General features: G+C 36.2%; 1 protein-coding gene across 1 annotated transcript; it reads left to right on the forward strand.

The window, feature by feature from the left end:
- Positions 1-9,933: 9,933 nt before the first annotated feature.
- Positions 9,934-19,218, forward strand: LOC104439834 (TMV resistance protein N-like). Its single transcript, XM_039308346.1, has 8 exons — positions 9,934-9,943; positions 10,094-10,200; positions 10,334-10,933; positions 12,237-13,389; positions 13,978-14,259; positions 15,793-17,702; positions 18,355-18,458; positions 18,903-19,218. The coding sequence occupies exons 2-7, from the start codon at positions 10,142-10,144 to the stop codon at positions 18,425-18,427; spliced, it is 4,077 nt and encodes a 1,358-aa protein (XP_039164280.1). The 5' UTR covers positions 9,934-9,943; positions 10,094-10,141; the 3' UTR covers positions 18,428-18,458; positions 18,903-19,218.
- Positions 19,219-20,132: the final 914 nt, after the last annotated feature.

Genomic DNA, 20,132 nt, shown 5'->3' on the forward strand with positions numbered 1-20,132 from the left:
TAGAAGGCATTGAAATTAATTTTTCGATATATATCAATTGGGAGAAATTCTTACATTTCTTGGTTGAAGAATCCACCCTACTTGGTTTCGATTCAATTAGAGAGCCTTCTTTAGATCGAAGGTTTTTTGTGTAAGAACAATTGCGGCCTAGATGATATTATCAATGGCTTAATAATTGTCTACATGCTAAAAAAAATATATTGGTTATGAAATGTTGCAATTTTTTTTTAAAATGAAGATAGCATATTAAAAGTCACAACCTTTATGAAGATAGAAAATTCTATGTGCTTTAATGGAACACTTGTCGAAAAAATCTATTGATAGCTTATAAAAGAAGCCTAGTCCTCTCTCCACCCATCAAGAAAAAGAAAAGTTGTATTCTATTCTTTATCAGATAAAATACATTAAGAAAAAATAGGTTAAGGGAGAGAAATCGGATTTTATCATTTCTCCTATTTTCGCAATAATCGAAAGCTCTAGAATATTACATTTTCAAGGTTATTTATGGATAAAAGTATACCTAAATACCTCTTGTCATGAATAAATTATGAAGATCTAAGCTTCTTTTATTATGAATTTCCGCATTATGATCACATTATTGCTAACATTTGAAGGAATCAGAATCCTTGAGGAACCTAGAGATACTGGGAGTGGTTCAATGGAAAGAACACCAAATCTTTTGAAGTTGAAAATATCTAGGGCATCTTAACAAGATTTTTCCTCGGATGCTTGATTAAGACCCCTTATTGGAATAGCAATCACAGTTTATTGTATCATTTAATAAAAAATTAGGTTTGGTATGCAAACATGACTTTGTCTCCAGTGCCAAACTTCACGCCTCCCCCAGGTGGTCACTAGCTTGGAGCTAGAGCTTTGCCTAACCTGCTTTTGTTTCATTCCCATTATTATTATTATTATTATTATTTCTGTACTTCTGCATTCATCTGACTCCATTTTCGACATTGTTAGGTTCTTTTCATGTTTTGTACACACTTACTCCGCGTGTGCTTTTTTTCGCTAGCTTCGATGAAAATGGTAAAAAGAATCTCCACAAACACATATGCTAAATGGAAAAAAATTAATCAATGGATTGTCATCATTAGCACTTCTTCGATAAATATATAACAATAAACCAATTTAATCTCGCCATCATACCATGTGTTTGTTATATTAAAATATTAACACTACATATCATCTAACAGTTTAAGTTTTTTGAATAGTTAGTAATGGTCCCATACAATAAGAGGTGATGACTTCAAATATTTCCAAACCACTATTTGCTTCCAATATTATATATTTCCACAATTTAGTCTTAGGTTAAACTCCAGGTTGTGCGTGGGGGGCGTATTATTAAATATTAAGACCACGCAATTATCTTACAACTCAAACTTTTAGAACAATTAGATTTTTTTTTTTAGTTATCTATTATTCAAATGAACCAAACGTCTTAAGTATCCAAAAATATATACAAATATACTTTGTGGCTTTTGGCATTTGAAAGAATGACTTTGATGAAGGGAGGGATGCGTGATTAAAGTTTTACGAAATGCCTTTGAACCGGAGAAAACTTGATTGAATGTTAGAACCTATAAAAGTTTTACGAAATGAAGCGTTATCTTCGTTGACAATCGAAAGTTTCCAGTTTCTCCATTTTTGTATGATACATAGTTATTATTCTTTGTTATAGTGTGTGGCGTTGGCGAAATTTTAAGTGGAAGTTTAAGTTGAATGTCTATTGAGTCCAGTCTATTATAGAGAGATAATAGCGTTAATGGAGCTGTGAGATCCACTTTTTCTTTTCATTGAATCCCAAAAACGACAGAAAAGATACCGCAAAGTGCTAAGTACGGAATGACGAAGGTATTACTTTCACTGTAACTCACGGTAATTTAAACTGAAACAAAAATGATGACTCATAAAGATATATTTAGATGGAGTGACTATAACATTTGATTGTATTGTAAAAAGTGAACAATTGAAAAACATTTCTCAATTTCCCGTCTTTTGTGTCATTTAGGAAAAAAGAGTTAATAGAAAATGCTTTATTGTCTACAAAAACCTACATTTAAATGTTATTATTGATGATAAAAATATTATTTATTGGTTCATTTTCTTGAGAAATACATTTTAGTATTCGTATAATATGTTTATGAATTTTTGATAATTTTTCCAAAAAATGCTCAAGCACACCATCGAAGACCTTCTTTTTTTGTTTTGTTTTGTTTTGTTTTGTTTTTTGTCTTTTTCATTGTCTCTTCTTTTTTTCTCTTTAGAATTACGTCTGTACTAATATAATCGTGTTTTCAATTGGAATACGCTAAAGATGATTGATCAACATGATTCTATTGGAAATTTAAAGAAATAGAAAGAAAATGAGGATGGACCCCTTAGTAACGAGAAAGTTAGAAGAAACCATTGGACAGCAGAAGATGCTTGAGGAGTCACATGCAGTGTACTGAGTAAAATCCCTCATTTAAGTACTAATCATAGTTTATTTAATCGTATGATATATAAATAAATAAGGTTCAGTATCCAAACATGATTTTCTCTCCTAGGCCAAACCTCACACCTCCCCCGGGTGGTCGCTAGCGGCTTTTGTTTCATTCCCATTTGTTTTAGCACTTTGAATTCATCTAAATCCATTTTCAATGTTATTAGGTTCTTTTTCGTGTTTTGTACACACACCACGTGTTCTTTGTTTGCTATGGTTATGACAAAAAGAAAATAAAATTAACAAAAATAAGAAATGAAAAAATTTGTTTATGTTAGTATTGGCTATCCAACTAGCACGACCGACAACCACATTAGCTCAAAATTGGCCAAAATGACTAATTGGGCAAATTATTAAAAATGTTTAGGATTAAATTGATTTAATTGAAATTTCCTAACTACATTAGCATTAATATAATAGGTTTATGACTTTTTTGATAATTTTCCCAGAAATTGCTCAATAGCACACCGTCAAAGACCTTCATTTTTTGTTTTGTTTTGTTTATCTGTTTCATTGTCTCTTCTTTTTCTCTTCAGAATTATGTTTGTTTAAATATCATTGTGTTTTCAATTGGAACGGTTAAAGATGATCGATCAACATAATTCAATTGGAAATTTAAAGAAATAGAAAGGAAATTAGGATGAACTCTTAGTAATGAAAAAGTTAGAAGAAGCCATTGGAGAGCTGAAGATGCTTGAGGAGTCACATGCAGTGTATATTGGTATGACTAAAAGCCCTTATTGAATCATAGTTTATTTAATCATATGATAAATAAATAAGGTTCAGTATCCAAACATGATTTTGTCTCCTAGGCCAAGCCTCGCACGTCCCCCGGGTGGTCAATAGCAGCTTTTGTTTCATACCCTTATTTTTTTTTGCACTTCGAATTCATCTGAATCCATTTTCTATGTTGTTAATGTTCTTTTTCATGTTTTGTACAAACTCACTCCATGTGTTCTTTGTTTGCTATGGTTATGACAAAAAGAAAATAAAATTAATAAAAATAAGAAATTGCAAAATTTGTTTATGTTAGCACTGACTATCTAACTAGCACGATCGATGACCACATTAGCTCAAAATTGGCCAGAATGACTAATTGGGTAAATTATCAAAAAGTTTAGGATTAAATTGGTTAAATTGAAATTTCTTGACTGCATTGGCATTTATATAATAAGTTTATAAATTTTTTGATAATTTTCTCAAAAATTGCTCAACAGCACACCATCAAAGACCTTCATTTTTTGTTTTGTTTTTTTTTTTTTTTTGTTTTTTTTTTTTTTTTAATCTTTTTCATTGTCTCTTCTTTTTCTCTTCAGAATTATGTTTGTTTAAATATCATTGTGTTTTCAGTTGGAATGGTTAAAGATGATCGATCAACATAATTCAATTCAAATTTAAAGAAATAGAAAGGAAATTAGGATGAACTCCTTAGTAATGAGAAAGTTAAAAGAAGCCATTGGACAGCTGAAGATGCGTGAGGAGTCATGCAGTGTATATGGGTCTGACTAAAAGCCCTTATTTAATCATATGATATATAAGTAAGGTTCAGTATCCAAACATGATTTTGTCTCCTAGGCCAAGCCTCACACCTCCCCCGGTTGGTCACTAGCAGCTTTTGTTTCATTCCCTTTTTTTTTTTTTTTTGGCACTTTGAATTCATCTGAATCCATTTTCTATATTGTTAGGTTCTTTTTCATGTTTTGTACGCACTCACTCCACGTGTTCTTTGTTTGCTAGTGACGACGAAAAAGAAGAATTTGAGACATGCTAAATGTAAAAATGATAAATGAATGGTTATCATTAACACTCTTCAATATGGGCATATTTTCACTATAAAAACCCACCCAACTACTATTCAAATCTGGAATAACTCAACAAAAACAAAATGATAAATCAATATGTCATATCATACCTCTTGATCTCTTCTTAATCCCGTCATCACAATACTATCTGCTGTCTGAAAAAAAATAAATTAACTTAAATTTTGGAAAGTACTCTACAAATGTACTCTTTGATGTTTGGCTTTGAAATAATTTGACACGACTCCGATGCCATCAAATTTCAACCGCATTAGTTGCTTGAAAAACTCGATGATAGTATATAATAAGGTAGCTCCTCATGAACTGTTAGAACTAAAATTGCCAGTAACACCTTCAACTTCGTGGTAAATTAGCTGTCATCTTTGTTCTTTCAACTCTTTTGTTTTCCCTCTTATTGATATATTATGGGGCATAGCAGTAGCAGTTCAAGAATGGATTTTATTGAAGAAGAAGCAACACCTCGGGAAGCACAAAACAATGTCCGATGAGTTCGTAAGAAGGAACGCCGCCATTGCTCTGTTTATTATCATAATTCGTTACGTTTAGAATCTTATTGTTAAATACACCATTGAGAAAACAGTTATCAAGTTTATCGTGCATTAAATTAATTTATGTTTTCAATATTTGGGAGGCCTTTTTAAATACATGTTACATAGATTCGGATGCCCGTATAGATTGATCGAGGCAAAATATTATATATGTTATACTTCAACTCATTTGAAAGTTCCAAAATAAATTTTGATAAACTATTAAAATAGTTGGTACTTTGAAACAATGAAATAAATATTGGTAAATGAATTCTAGTAAGAGTTTGTGACATCCTGAATTTCGACCCCATTCCGAATTTATGAAATGGACATTTCGTCGATGCATCTATGATTTTATTTATTTGAGTTGGCCACTCACAAGTTAACTGATCTACCGGGTGAAGCTGTTAAGGGATATAAATGCAGTAGACTTGAGAATTCGATCAGAATTCGACTGCTCGACCGTGATAATCGACAAGGGTCAATACGGCACCGTTATAATTGATTAGTAATCGGATATAGGTCGATTCAATAGAATGGTGTAATTAAATTGTGGGTGATTCCACATGATTGCAAAATTCGCGTCGAACGGTACTAATCCGATTTTCTGTCGATTCTGTACCCGGTACCTGTAATTGAAACCTTGAGATTTTTATGACAATCAAGAGTCACCGACGAGTTGAAGGTGCACAAATGTGGATCGAAAATTATCAACCACAGGTCAAACGCGATAAAAGCTACCCGGTAGGTCGAGTCGCGCTAAAATCACGTCCGGTCGATTTTAACAACGAAATTGAACTCGGTTTTGGGAATCGGACGTTCGAGCATGTCACGATTCATTTATAGGACGCCATCTTATCTTTAGGTGAAATTTTGATGAGTTCGAAATTTTATGGAAAAATCGATTCGGACAATTCGGAAAATAAAAGTGGAAATTCGGATGAGAGGAGGAGGAGCTATTTTGGCTGCCCATATTGGCTTATTTGGGGTGAAAATAGAGCTAATTCTCTTATTGGAGGGCCATTTGCCTTCAAGGATGAAGACTTTGTGGACATCGATGATGAAATTGATATTTCTCCAAGGCTTCTTAGTAGTTGATGCTTGGACTTTTGGTGCCCCTCTCTCTCTCTTCTCTATTCTCACGCGTGAAAACCCCTGCAGCAGCTGACCAGCCCCAATTTTCCTCCCTTCTTCCTCACGTTTTCCCTTCCTCTTTCTTTCCTCTCACGTTCATCGCCTCCCTCACGCTTTTCTTCTTTTGTTTTGCCGCAGCCCCCTTTCTTCCCCCACGTTTGCCCTTCTCCCATTTGGTTTTGTTTCCTTCATTTTCACCGCCCACACCCCACCAACACCATCCCTCACCCACCATATCATCATCCACCATCCAGCTTCCCCATGATCCTTCCCCCTCACGTCAGCCGCACCTCACCAACTTTGCACCTCACGCCAGCGATTTCTTCATTCCACCACAGCCACTGAAGCCCAGCAACGCTTCACCGAGCAGCCAGCGAACCAACCACCGCAGCCCCTTCACACGTCCACCACCAACCTGCCAACGGCCAGCAAGCTCTGCCAAGCAGAACCACCAAGCCCAGATCGACCCAGTAGAACAGAACCAGAATCGAGCCCCTCAGCCATGAGCTTGTAAGGCTTTGTCCTTTGCCGTTGAGCCTCCGTTGGAGACTCGGTAGTTACGGGTCTTCACCGCCGTCGCCGTGAGCCCATTTTCTCGCTAATCCGGTGAGTTAACTTCCTAATCATTGATTAGGTTGTTAATTACACTTTGGGAGTTAGATTAGTGTTAATTATCATGGTTATATTAGTGCTAAGAATGATTAATATTAATTAAGTTAGATTAGCTTAAATTCGGATTAGTTTACTAGATCCTTGCCGTTTGCCATTTTTGTAGATCGAAATGGGTTGTGAATTTGAGGTGGATTCCTTCTTGAGAAATGTTTTAGACATATTCAAATATGACATATATTTTATTCAACATTTTTAGAATTTAAAAGTATGAGATTTCAGCTCCGTCATTTGCAAACAAATTCTCGGACTGTGCTGGAATTTGTGACCTTTTGAGATTCTAGGGATTTTAATCAACTCTTACGATTTGAATTTCAAAATAGTTTCATCACAGAAGTTGTTTGCAACATCTTTTGTTTTAACATACTCAAATTTCAGATCAAACAGGCAGGTTTTGGGTCTTGAACCAAACTGATTTTGGAAAACAGACTTTTTAGAAACGAACAGAGTTTTTTGTACTAGATTGAGCGATTTATTAGGCTTAATATAGAAAGATATGGGTTAAGGTGTCTCATAAAAAAATTTCTTTTAGGTTTCCTCCACAACATATTCAAATTTGAGAATTTTCTAAGCTCGTTTGGGTAGGTTTCTAGAATTAAACTTGGAGACATGCGAGTGGCCCAGTTTCTACCGATTATGACCGATAGTGGTTTTGTGGTTGTTCTTGATGTTTTGCTTGCTAAATAAGGTGTATTTAGTGATGTGGTGGACTTGTGGTATGTTGAGAACTTAGGTGTGAGGTGATGAGATGGATCGCTCTATGTTGGTTATTTAGCATTGTTATAAAATGTGACCTCTTGGACTATTAAATAGAAAATAAATAAGGTATCAGGTCCAGACACAAAACTTATTTGCCCAATAAAACAATAAGGTTTTAAACTTGGTATGTGCAAAATTTGACGGTTTAATTTTGAGTATGTGAGCACCTACGAATTTATTTCTAAACGTTTGAACAAAAAAAAAAAAAAAGAGGGGTTACTAAAGGTTTGTTTTCAAAAGAGGGGGTTGGAAAAGAAATTATAAAAGAAATATGCCGTTAGGTTTGGACACCAAGTTTTATGTGCTCAATAAAACGAGGAGGTTTTATACTAAATTCATGCAAAGTTTGGCGGGTTAATTTCAAATACGGGACCCGTACGAATGTATTTTGGAAGGTTTGAACAAAAAAAAAAAGGAGTTACTAAGTTTACTTTTAAAGGGGATTTTGGTATTTTGGCTATATAATGGAAGGTAAAACTTGATTTGATCGATGATGTGCCTGCATGGTCAGGTTAATTAGGTAGTTTGGTTTAATTAAACGCAATTTATTTATTTAATTGTAATTTATTTAATTATTTAATATTTTCCGAAAATTATACCAGGATAGTCGGTTGTCAGAATTTCGTGATGATCGTCTTGGTTGTATTAGTTTGTGTAAATGATTGTTAATTTGTGCAATTTGATGCTGGGTGTTGATTCTTGAATTATTATTTCAAAATGTGAAATTTCGGTATTTAATTAGAAAAAAATACCAGGTGTCGGTTTTTAATGCCGAAAATGTTTTTAGTACTATATAAAATTGTGAGATTTTAAAATGAAAGGATATCACGCTTTATGGTCCAATTTAACCGTGTGTCCACACACACCTATTTTACCGGATGTTTTTAATGTGAAAAAAATAGGCCAAGCATATTATTTAAATTGAGGCATTTGAGTGTAAAGCACGATATCCTTGGCCAGGATTGGATATGTATGGAATCGTTATTGGAACCCGTCACGAGCTTTTATGCCAGACAATACTCCTTTAGGCATGCCCCATGTCAACCGATGGTGGTCGCTGTAGAGGTTGGGCTAATGCTCCTTCAAAAATGCCGTCTAGATATAGACGTTGTCATGCTCGATGGTGCGAGACGACACCCGGAAATGCTAGAAGACCACTGACTATTGAGTCGGCCGTGGCTATTGGGTCGTAACTAATTGGAATGCTTGAATGAGTGAGATGACCACGCTTGATTATGGGACAAAATTGTGTGGCATGGAATGGAACATGTCATAATGATTTGGCCTTATAATCGAGACCCCTGTGATTGATTGGCATATGGGTTGAAGTGTTCCAATTATTGATCGCATGTACCGTATGTTTATGATATATGAGATATGCTAACATATAGGGACGTGCTGAGGCGAGGTAAGTCTTATATGACTTGTTTTTAGGCTACCTCTAGGTGAATTATCTTCCTAGTCGGGACTTTGGGTTTAACTCGCTGAGATTTATTCTCACCCCATCGTGGGCTAACCTTTTTCAAGGTCGTAGCATGGAGATCTGTTGAGTGTGGATTTGGTGGGCGCGAGATGCAACATCTCGTGGCGGCCCTGTTGCTAGTAGAGTTAGGTTGCCTAGGGGTTTCCTTTGAGACTAACTTATGTTTATAAACTCGTAGGTTTAACCGGGTATGTATATAAAGTGTGTTTTGTGAAAAATGGTTGCATGTCTTTCTACTATCCTTGTATTTGATTGTTGTCCGGGGTTTGTATAATTCGCTTCTGCATGTGCATAAAATAAAAAGGATTGGCGACGCGTCTTGGGAACGTCGCAAAATTTTATCAACCACCGAGGGATGTGCGCGCGCTTGAGGTTCGGGGCGTGATAGAATTGGTAATTTTTCATATGAGCTGGTAATAACATCTGCAAATAAATATCGGTAAAATAGAAAAATAAAAGGTGATTTTGAAGCAATTGAATAGATGTTGATGATTCAATCAAGTAAAAGTTAGTAAATTTCAAACTATATGATAACTTAGTCTGTGAAAAGTTGGTAAATCACTTATATTGATATGTAATTTGCTACAAGAGTCAATAACTTTAATTCAATAAACTGTTGGAAACATATTACAAACTAAATAAGTTGCCTGTTAAAATTTAATTACTGATAGATAATTTACCAAGGCGTTTAAGGAATTACCAATATGATGGGATACATAATTTAGAGAAAATCACTTTAAGATTATAGCTTTTTTGGTAAATTGTTTGTGAAATAGAAAAGATCAAAGCCTGTTCTTCTGTTGCAAAGAAAGAGGTCCGAAGAAGAAAAACCTGAACCAAGCGAATTGCATGTACTTTCAAACCTGAGATCAATCTAGCCAATGTCCCCTTTAACCCCGTTAAAACATGCAATATTCTGTTAAATTTCTCTCGAAATTTCAATTTTGCTCCTTTCCGTTTTCTTGTTTTATTTGTTTGCTGGATTTTTTCCTTTTTTAATCTTCAACTATCTGTTGTTTACTTCTACTAGTGTTGGACCACGTGCGTCGTACATGAGCTGGTAATATTGGGCTATAATTTTTCCCCCAGGAGGACTTTGCCCTTGCCCTCCTATTGTTGACTCCTCTCGGTCTCCGTCCGCCTCCTCTTCGTCAACTTGAGAAGTTATAGTCTCCCTTCACTGAACCGTCCCAATTTGCTCTTTTCACAGAACGCTTCTCTTCTTCGGGTGAATACAGCTGAGAGGATCGGCCCACCGATGGGATCCAATGGAGTTCAGGCTCTAATCACCAACCTCGCCTTGACTGTAGCAAGAGTGTAAGTGCTCTAACTCCGCTTCTTTTCGATCTGTTGTTGACTGATAATGCACAATGAAACAATATTTTGCTTCTGTAAATGTTTGATACAATTCAGCCTGCTTGTTCAGTTCCTTATTTTACGTCTCGTTCAGGTTACAAGTCTGTAATTTTTGTCTCACGAAATCGAGGAGAAGTAGGGACTCGGAGTCACCCACGAGAACGGACAATGGGTCTGGAGAAGAGGAGGAGGCGTTAAGGAGGGACTCTGAGTCAACCTCAAGAGCTGATAATCTGTCTTGCGAAGAGTATGATGTGTTCTTGAGTTTCCGGGGACCAGATACTCGCAATGGGTTCGCCAATTGCCTCTACCATCGCTTGAGAGATGCTGGAATCCACGTTTTCTTTGACAGCGAAGAACTCCGAGTTGGTGAAGAAATTGGTGGAGAGCTTTCGAAAGCACTTGACAAGTCTCGAATCTATATACCTATCTTCTCTAAGGGTTACGCAAACAGTTCATGGTGTCTCCGTGAGGTTGCGCATATGGTAGAACGCACCTCAACATCAGATGAAAAGAAAGAGATACTTCCCATCTTCTACGATGTGGATCCTGATGATGTTAAGCTTAAGACCAAGTTGTATAGTAAAGTCATGCCCAGGCACAAGAAGAAGTTTGGCTCCGATAATTTGAAGCAGTGGGAAAATGCCCTTGTTAAGGTTGCGCATATAAAGGGATGGGATCTTAAAGGCAAAGGGTAAATTTCCTCAACTTTTTATGGTTAATATGCATAGTATTTACATTTCATTGAATGAAAGTTTGTCCCTCAAAATTCCCAGACATAAAGCATTTGGACATTTTTATTTAAGATTTGCTATAGAAGTTAATGAAAGCCAGAGTAAAACAACTGAGAACCCACAACAGAAATTGGAAAATGGCTGATTTTTTTTTTAAAAGCACACCAAATCGGGTCAAACCCAACCCAAACAAGGCAATTTTCCAATTCATGTCGGGTTAAGCCAACATGACCCGACAGGTAAGACCAACTTTTTACTTAATCAACTATTTTACTTAACCAACATGGAAGGGGGAGGTGAGGGGTTCAAATCTCCACCTCATTAGGGGGATGGGGTGGGGACGCGTAAGTTTCAGGAGTGGGTTTCGACTCCCACGCCCTGCAAGAGGCAGAGCAAAAGTCTGAGAGTAAGTGTAGAGTAGGAATAGAGTAGGACTGACAAAAAAAAAAAACTATTTTACTTAACTGTATTACCCCAATAAGTATAGTGGAAATAGTGCCATTTTCTGTAATTTTCACATCCTCTGGTAATCACAAATCTTGTGCAGTGACTAACTTGTGTGAAATTGTTGAATTAATATGAGTATTGCAATTTTAAAATTATACCAGGACATGATTAGAATTTTTCCTAAAAAGCGTGCATCTTAACATTACAAAAGTGCACATGCGATGCATCTATGCAAAAATGGGACGTTCAAAAGATTTTACTAAACTTCCCTGTTATGAAATATTATAATTATTATTTAATGAAAAGAAATCGTTGACATAATATGAAGAAATCACACTGTGAAAAGAATATATATTCAAGATTTATACGGAAGGGGTAATGTAACTCAAAACCAATATCTACGGACAAGCGTCTCCATGCACTAGAAGTTCGGCCCTAGTGGATTGAAGCGGTGGAAGAAGGCTCTTGCAGAGGGAAATTTTCCTGCACTTTTTCTTTGGAAGAAGCTTTGTGTCCCAAAATTTTCATACTTATATCAATGTGGCATTACATTAGAAGGTAAGGGAGTCTAGACTAAAACTGTGCTAGAGAACCCTACAAAGGAAAATGAGGCGTGGGTGAAGGTGTACTTTTTCAAACCCGCAAAAACTTTGTAAAACCCAACCTGTACCCAAAAATTTCCAGCTCAACTAATTATAATGATTGATTTTCATTTGTTTAAGTTGTTGAAATAGCTGAGTTATGTATTCACATGTTCCCTGGAGTTCCGGAGTCTATCATGTCTTTGACTGAAATGAAATTTTCATGCTTTGCTAGCCAAGGAGAACAAATTGAATCGATTGTTGAGGTGGTTTGCCGTAACCTCAATACAAGACGTGTGATTGTGACTGATAATTTGGTTGAAGATAATGATCAGATGGAAGCCATAATGAAATTGTTGGATGTGGGCTCTGGTGGTGTACGTTTTGTTGGTATCCATGGCATGGGTGGTGTTGGAAAAACAACTCTTGCCAAAGTCATGTTCAACAAACTATCTTCTCACTTTGAACGTTGTAGTTTCCTTGAAGATGTTCGAGCATCATCCCAATCTCATGGTGGTCTTTTAGAGTTGCAGAAAAAGCTCTTAATAGATTTGGCCGGTCATGGGATCGCTAACCAAATTAAAGATGTTGATGGTGGGATCAAGATGATCAAAAAAGCATTAAGTAATAAAGAATTACTCATAGTTCTTGATGATATAGACAAGAAAGAGCAACTTGAAAAACTGGCAGTTGGAAAATCTGATTGGTTTTGTTCTGGTAGCAGAATCATTATCACAACTAGGGACAAAAGCATTCTGATGACTCAAGTGGGCTCATCCAGTAATGAGATCCTCAACCAACCTAAAGAAATTTTGTGTTATGAAGTTCATGGAATGAGATTTGATTTAGCACGTCATCTATTTTATAAGCATGCATTTAGAAGTAATTCTGTTGTGGAAGAATATGCTGCTTGTTCAAGAGAAATTGTTATTACAGTGGGCATGCTTCCTTTAGCCATCGTGGTGATAGGGTCCAATCTTTTTGATTGGGGCAAAGATTTGGGGCATTTGGATAAAAGAGAAATATGGGACGAGACGCTGAAGAAGTTAAAGGAAGGTCCTTTTGAGGATGTCCGAGATACATTAATGATAAGTTATGAACGATTGGAGGATAAGCACCAAGAAGTATTTTTGGATATAGCCTGCTTTTTCATTAATACTGACAAAACATATCCGGTTATCATGTGGAAGGATTGTGGATACTTTCCTAGCATTGCAATGAGGATTCTCTCTCAAAGGTCCTTGATCAAAATTAGAGATGATAATAGGTTTTGGATGCATGACCAAGTTCGAGACTTTGGAAGGTACATTGTTCGTCAAGTATATCCTCGCAAGTTTTGTAGGGCGTGGATCCATGAGGATGCCCTGAAACTATTGGAGGGAAAAAAGGTAAATAGAACTGCACATGTTTGAAAATATTTGGTGCAAGAAATTCTTTGAAATTTTCTTTCCCATTTAAAGCAGCAATTTCGTTAAATATGCATTCGATAGATAACTTTGTTTAACGTCGCTTTGTCTTGCGGGGGTTGCATCTCTCTGTCAAACCTTCTGGTCAAATGTCTCAAAGTTTGAAGAGAGCTAAAAGAGATTGCCTGACAGTTGGCTTTATTTTCTTGTATCTAGTTTATACAGTTTACGTGTGATCCAAGTAAAATGAAAAGACTTGCTTAATCGAGAATTTTAAAATTATTTTCAACCCCGATTATTTAGAACAATCTAATAAGAGGTTGAATTAATATGCAAATTATATTTTCCGAAAAGTAGAAACTTGAAAATATGATACATTTAGACTCGAAAACTAGATTATGTAGAAGAGGAGGAAACAACTACTTGTTGGGAAAAAGAGTGCCATTGTTCTGGAAAGTTTATGTGGCAAGCTCAACTATTGGCGAAACTGTTTGACCGAGCTTCTAGGTCCTCTCTTTTCTGGCTCTGTACCATATGCTGCATGCTCAATATTGTGTCTGCCATATGCAGAGGAATGAAGACGTGGTAGCATTAAGCCTGACTTTCGATGGCTGCAGCCGCAGCATTGCATGTGAAGAATTAGCCGCTCTACCAAATCTACGATTCCTTCGAGCAAAAGGCATTAATTTCTTTGGCAACTTTGAGAATCTTCTTTTGGAGCTAAGATGGTTTTCTTGGGAAATTACACAAATGGAATTTTATGAGGGGAGTTTTCATTTCGCTAATTTGGTTGTGCTAGACCTTTCAAGGAGCGATATCAAAGACGATTGGGATGGGTGGAGCCATATCCAGGTATGATATGCCTTACTCTATTAATCTTTATTCAATCTTTATGGATCATTCAATGAATCGACTTCAACCAAGTAAACACATTTGAAAAGAAAGAAGAGGAAGCTATACAATAACATGGCATCAGCACATCATCCCAGTAAATGATATCACAAGCAGAGTACCATTGTTGTTCTATATTTCCTCCATTCACTACAGACTGCCTTAGTAATCGAGCCACGGATAAATATGATATCGTACAATCCGTACTAGCACAAATCAGCACCTGTGCTCATCAATCCATGTTACTATCCAAGCATCCACTATCGCCTCTGGTCTAAAGACCTTTAGTTGAAAATTAGATGGCCTTCACCTTTTCTTAAGAAGGGAAGAGCTGGCATTGGTGTTCCTTTGGTTCAGCCTTGCACGATACATCTCTTTTTCTACGACAATTTCAACACTTGATCACCACCCAGTATTGCAACATCTAAGTTTTTTTCATGGCGCTTTACAATATCTTTTTTTTTTTTTCTCTTTTTTGTAACTTAATTGCGACTCTATGTTGAGAAGATATGCGAATGAGGTTCATATAGAAGTGCTACGAATAACGTTTTCAAAACCATGGAAAGATTCAAACTTCAAGGTCTATTTACAAGCAAATTTCCATAAAATCATTGTCGAAACAAAAACTTGTTCGCGCGTTGTAAACTCGAATGATAGATGGCAGATTTGAAATATCATTGATAGGTAAGAATTGATTGGCAACTTTTTAGTTCGATTAATTATCAACAAAATAACAGTTTTACCATTATCAAACCTAATAGTGAATTGCCAATTGTTTTTTAATATTACAAGTGATCCCCTTCATTAATTAGTAGATAACGGATCGCATAGATACTTTACTAATAGTGTCGTTTAACTATTCTAACTTGCAAACAAAATATTATTTACAATGGCAAATAGTTAGTTGATTATGACCGTCGCTTTGATTTTACTTAGTACCAAGTTTTATTTTTCATTAACATACAAATAAAATAATTAACATATAAGTTTGAAATAGCCTTGTAAACTACGAAAGCTTTGACAAACGAGCACGGCTGTAAACTACAATTGCTTACATATTTTACTAGTAGTATTGGTTCCCGGCTGTAACTTATGAACAAAAAACCTATTCTTTTACTGTGAATTCAAGTAGATTATTAAATTTATTTCAATTTTTCAAGTACCAACTCTTATAAGTCAGTAAAAGACTAACGAAATAATCGATTTACCAAGCTTGCCCTAGTATATCATAAAGAGCCTTTTGACATTTCACAAATGAGCAGGTTTTCCAGTTGTAGAGTATGGATTGATTGCTTATATACTTTATAGTAGTAATGGTTGCCTTGATATTTTTACGAATCAACTGGTTTAACACAATATATCTCTAGTAGGTTATGAATTTCACTACAATTTACCATTTCACTGATAAGAATGAGAATAATTACTTACATAAAGAATCTTGGATGATTGATGTGTTTCATTCTTTTCAATTCCATATTTTCATTTTTTTTGCAGATGACAAAAAGATTGAAAGTTCTAGATTTAACGGATTGCACAAAGTTGCGGAGGACACCCAACTTTTCTAATTTCACATCTTTGGAGACATTAGTACTAGCTCGGTGTTCTAACTTATTCACAATTCACCCCTCCATTTCTAAGCTTCAACTCTTGGAGACTTTGAATATCAAAGGGTGTAGTTCTCTTGGGGAGTTGCCTGAAGAAGTCTGTTCTCTACAATCTTTGAAGCAAATTGTCATGCCCCAAAATTTTCAACTCATGAAGCTTCCAGAGAGAATTGGTAATTTGAAATCTTTGTTGAGTTTTGATTTAAACGAGCACCCTAAAATCTGCCAACTTCCAGACTCAATTGGAGGGATGGTGAATCTTATGCACTTATCTTTACATGGGTGTGTGGGGATAAAGGAACTTCCAAGCTCAATTGGGGAGTTAAAAATGTTGGTAGAGTTGCAAATATCAACGTTAGGCATAGTTGAACTACCTGATTCTATCGGAAACTTAAAGAAACTACGGGTGCTGATATTACGTGGAACGAAGATAAAGGAGTTTCCTCGTACTATTGGAGGGCTGGAGATGCTTGAAAGTATAAACGCCGATAGATCTTGGGATTTGACAGATAAAAATTTGGAGGAAATTGGGAAGCTATTCCATTTGACAACGTTGAACTTAGCATTTACTAGTGTTTCTAGATTGCCTCCAGAGATTAGTCGCCTCCATCTCCAAAAACTCGAAGTGGGTTCGATTGAGCTTCAACAAGTGCCTGCTCTTCCATCAAGTTTGAAATTCCTTGCGGTTCAAGCTCTAGACTTCTCTCTTGTCCCTCACCCCTCAAGCATCACCGATTTAGAACATCTAGAATTACAAAGATTCAGCAATTCAACAAATATACCTCGCTCTACTTGGCAAGACTATCATTCAAAAGTTGAAGCAGCTATGCTGAGAGAGCAACCGTCCTATCAGCTTCCATCTCGTTTGTCGGCCTTGAAACTCAGGGGTATCAGTCCACTGCCACATTTTTCCAACTTAATAAATTTGACAGTTCTGCATGTAATTGACTGTGCAATATCACACCTACCTATCAATCCAGGCCTAACACATTTGAGGGAACTGTTCATACGTAGATGTAAATCCCTTGAGAAAATACCTGGTCTATCACTCTTAAGGAGTCTGGAGCGCTTGGAACTGAAGGGCTTGAATAGGTTAGTTGAGATTCAAGGTTTGTCGGAACTGGAATCTTTGCAGTATCTCCTTCTTTCCAGCTGTGATCTTATAGGACAGTTACCCAACTTATCCAAGTTGGGTAAGCTGCAACATCTGGAGCTAGAAGCTTGTCCAAATTTAAGAGCCATTGAAGGCATCGAAGGCTTAGAAAGTTGGGTGTTGGATAGTCATGGCCGCACTACACTGGAAAGATTATTGGATGTCTCAAGATCAACTTGGCTTTCCCATAGGTTACCTATGTATGATGTGTTCCTGAGTTTTAGGGGACGAGACATTCGTTTCAGCATTGTCAGTTTCCTTCACTATTGGATGTTACAAGATCGAATTTCTGTTCAAAGTGATGACAATGATTCAAAGTCCAATGAAAGTATTGGAGAAGAGATTCTACAAGCACTCGCTAACTCCAATATCTATATACCCATCTTCTCTAGAAACTACGTTTCCAGTTATTGGTGTCTTCGCAAACTTACCCACATGGTAAAATGCACAAGAGAATCAAAGGGGAAAAGAAGAATCCTCCCCATGTTCTACGACGTGGAGATTGATGATGTTAAACTCAAAACTGATTTATATAAAAGTGACCTAGACAAGCACCAGACGAACTTCGACCACAGTGAAGTGAAGGCATGGAAAGAGGCCCTAATTGAGGTCGCAGCAATGAGTGGGTTCATCTTGAGAAATAACAGGTAATTTTGCTATTTCGCCACTAAATCATGAGCTAAATAAGTCATTCAGTTGAACTTTCCTGACACAGAGAATTTCCAAGTTACTGCAATGTAACTCTTTCGCATGCAGAGTTGTCCACTCAAGCAAATTCAATCCTATAGAATGAGAAGCAGATCCTTCTAATTTGTAATATCTGGAGGAACTCTATGGTCCAACTGAACAAAATTGCATACTAGTACAGCTGCACAAATTTTTTTCTATTGTTTTGTTGTCTAATAAATCAAATCAATAATTAGATTATCACTTTAAGGAGAAGAACACCACAAGTATTATAACTTTCAAAATGATTACTCGAGTGCCATATAACTTTTTAACTGATCACTCAAGTGCCGTAACTTTTTTAAAATGTTCACCATAAATGCTATGTCACGTCGAATTTTCGGCACTTGTGTGAACGTTTTAAAAAAAAAATTGACACTTAAATGATTCATGGAAAGTTATGGCACTCAAGTTTTTTTAAAAAATTATGGTACTCAAGTAAACATCATATGAAAGTTATAGTATATATGAAAGTTATAGTATTTATGGCGTTCTTATTCATCATTTTGATATCCTTTAGATTTCTGTCTATCCAACTAAAATGAGCTGTCCTTCAATTATGCACTGCTGCAGCTACGAAGAAGTACTTCAATTGGTTACTGAAGAGATTTATAAGGCAAGGAAATTGTTAGATGCTGACTCTTGAAGCCTTCTTTTGGTCGGTTGTCAAAGAAAAGGTGAATGTGTTTGCTATTAATGTAATGAAATTCTGCCCCACTCCATTCTTATTCTATTGTTTGGAGGATCTAGATATTTCATTTCGTAATGAAATTGGTTTGCGATGCTAATGCTTAGGTGCATTATTTACAAGGTGAATGACGAGTACATCAGTGAAGTCCCATGTTTTACTAGAGGGTTAAGCTTATACGTCAGTGTGCACAAGGTTGCTGGACAATAATAGAAAAGGAGCTTCCATAATCGCTGGTAGAGTTGGACTGTCAACTGTTAAACATAGTTGATCTACCTGATTTAATTGGAAATCTAAAAAGAACTTAAACTAACCAGAATGGACTTTTCATCCATAAGAATGTTGTTACCCAATGCTATTGGACTGCTATAAATGATTGAGGGGTTAGGTGCCAGAAAATGAGTCTGAAGGTTGAAATTTTTGGTGAAATTAGGTGACTATTCAAACTGTTCGAGGATTTTGGGCATAACACTCATCGAAGTTGTCTATGGATTCCCCACGATGATCTATTCTCTCTCCCATGTCCATAAACTTTTTTTCTGGATGCAATGGAATTTGACAGCCACCCCAAGCTTTTTCAATCCGTCTTTGTTTTGATGCATCTACATCCGGTTTGTTCATGGCCTCATGAAAATGGTTAATTTAGATTTTATGGACAGATCTGACATTTCCCTTGACCAATATCTAACAGCTTCCATGTACTTTGTCATTCTTGCCACTTTGGCTTAAGAAATATTGCTACTTTTCAATCTCGAAAAACTCTTTGGTTCTCGAAGTTCATGAAACTCAGAAGCATTAGTCCACTGCCAAACTTTTGAAACATAATGAATTTGGCAGAACTGTGTCCTTGGACGTCCAATGTCAAAGCTTACCTGTCTCTCCAGAACTAATACATTTGAGGGGACTGAAAAGAATTGGACTTGAATTCCTTGAGAACATACCCTGTCGTCTCTCTTGAAGAGTACCACGCTTGAATAGGCTAGTTGAGATTCGAGGTTTGTTGAAACTGGAATTTCTATTAGTTTTTTTTAGTTTTTCTTTTTCTGATGTGGTGCTCACGTACGCCCCATCATCGCCACTTGTCTGGGAAAACATTGATAATGCGATGCAAGCCACCATGTAGAATAGCTATCTTCGACAGCATGTTGAGCCAAACTTGGCTCATAAGAGAAGGGCTCATAAGAGGAAGGGGTAGTTATTTTTTAAGTGAAAATAACTATTGTATAAATATGAAAAATGAGAAATGTTAAGAATAGAATAAAAACAATACGTTCATTCATTCCCTTGAAATAACAGTGTACTCCTTCTTGAAGATCGGAACTCCAAGGCTTCAATCAATTCCTCTGAGACTGCAACAAGTACTTAATCTGTGGTAAATAAGATATGTTTGTTTTCGTGATATGCCTTTTGATTGGTGTTACATGTTTCTAGGCATGTTTCCACGTTTGTTTTCGGTATTCAATTGTTCGAGTATCGATTCATTTTTCAAAAACCCATTTTCAACATTGGTATTAGAGCAATGTTGTTCATGTTTTCCGATCATTATTGACATTTATAATTTGTTTTTTATTGAAATTTTGAGAAACGTCACCGTCTGACGTTTGGAGATGGAAATCCCGACACTGGCATACTATTCACCCCTCCCTTTTGATTTTCTGTGAGT

Source organism: Eucalyptus grandis, chromosome 3, assembly GCF_016545825.1.
Source record: "Eucalyptus grandis isolate ANBG69807.140 chromosome 3, ASM1654582v1, whole genome shotgun sequence".
NCBI classification, from domain to species: Eukaryota; Viridiplantae; Streptophyta; class Magnoliopsida; order Myrtales; family Myrtaceae; genus Eucalyptus; species Eucalyptus grandis.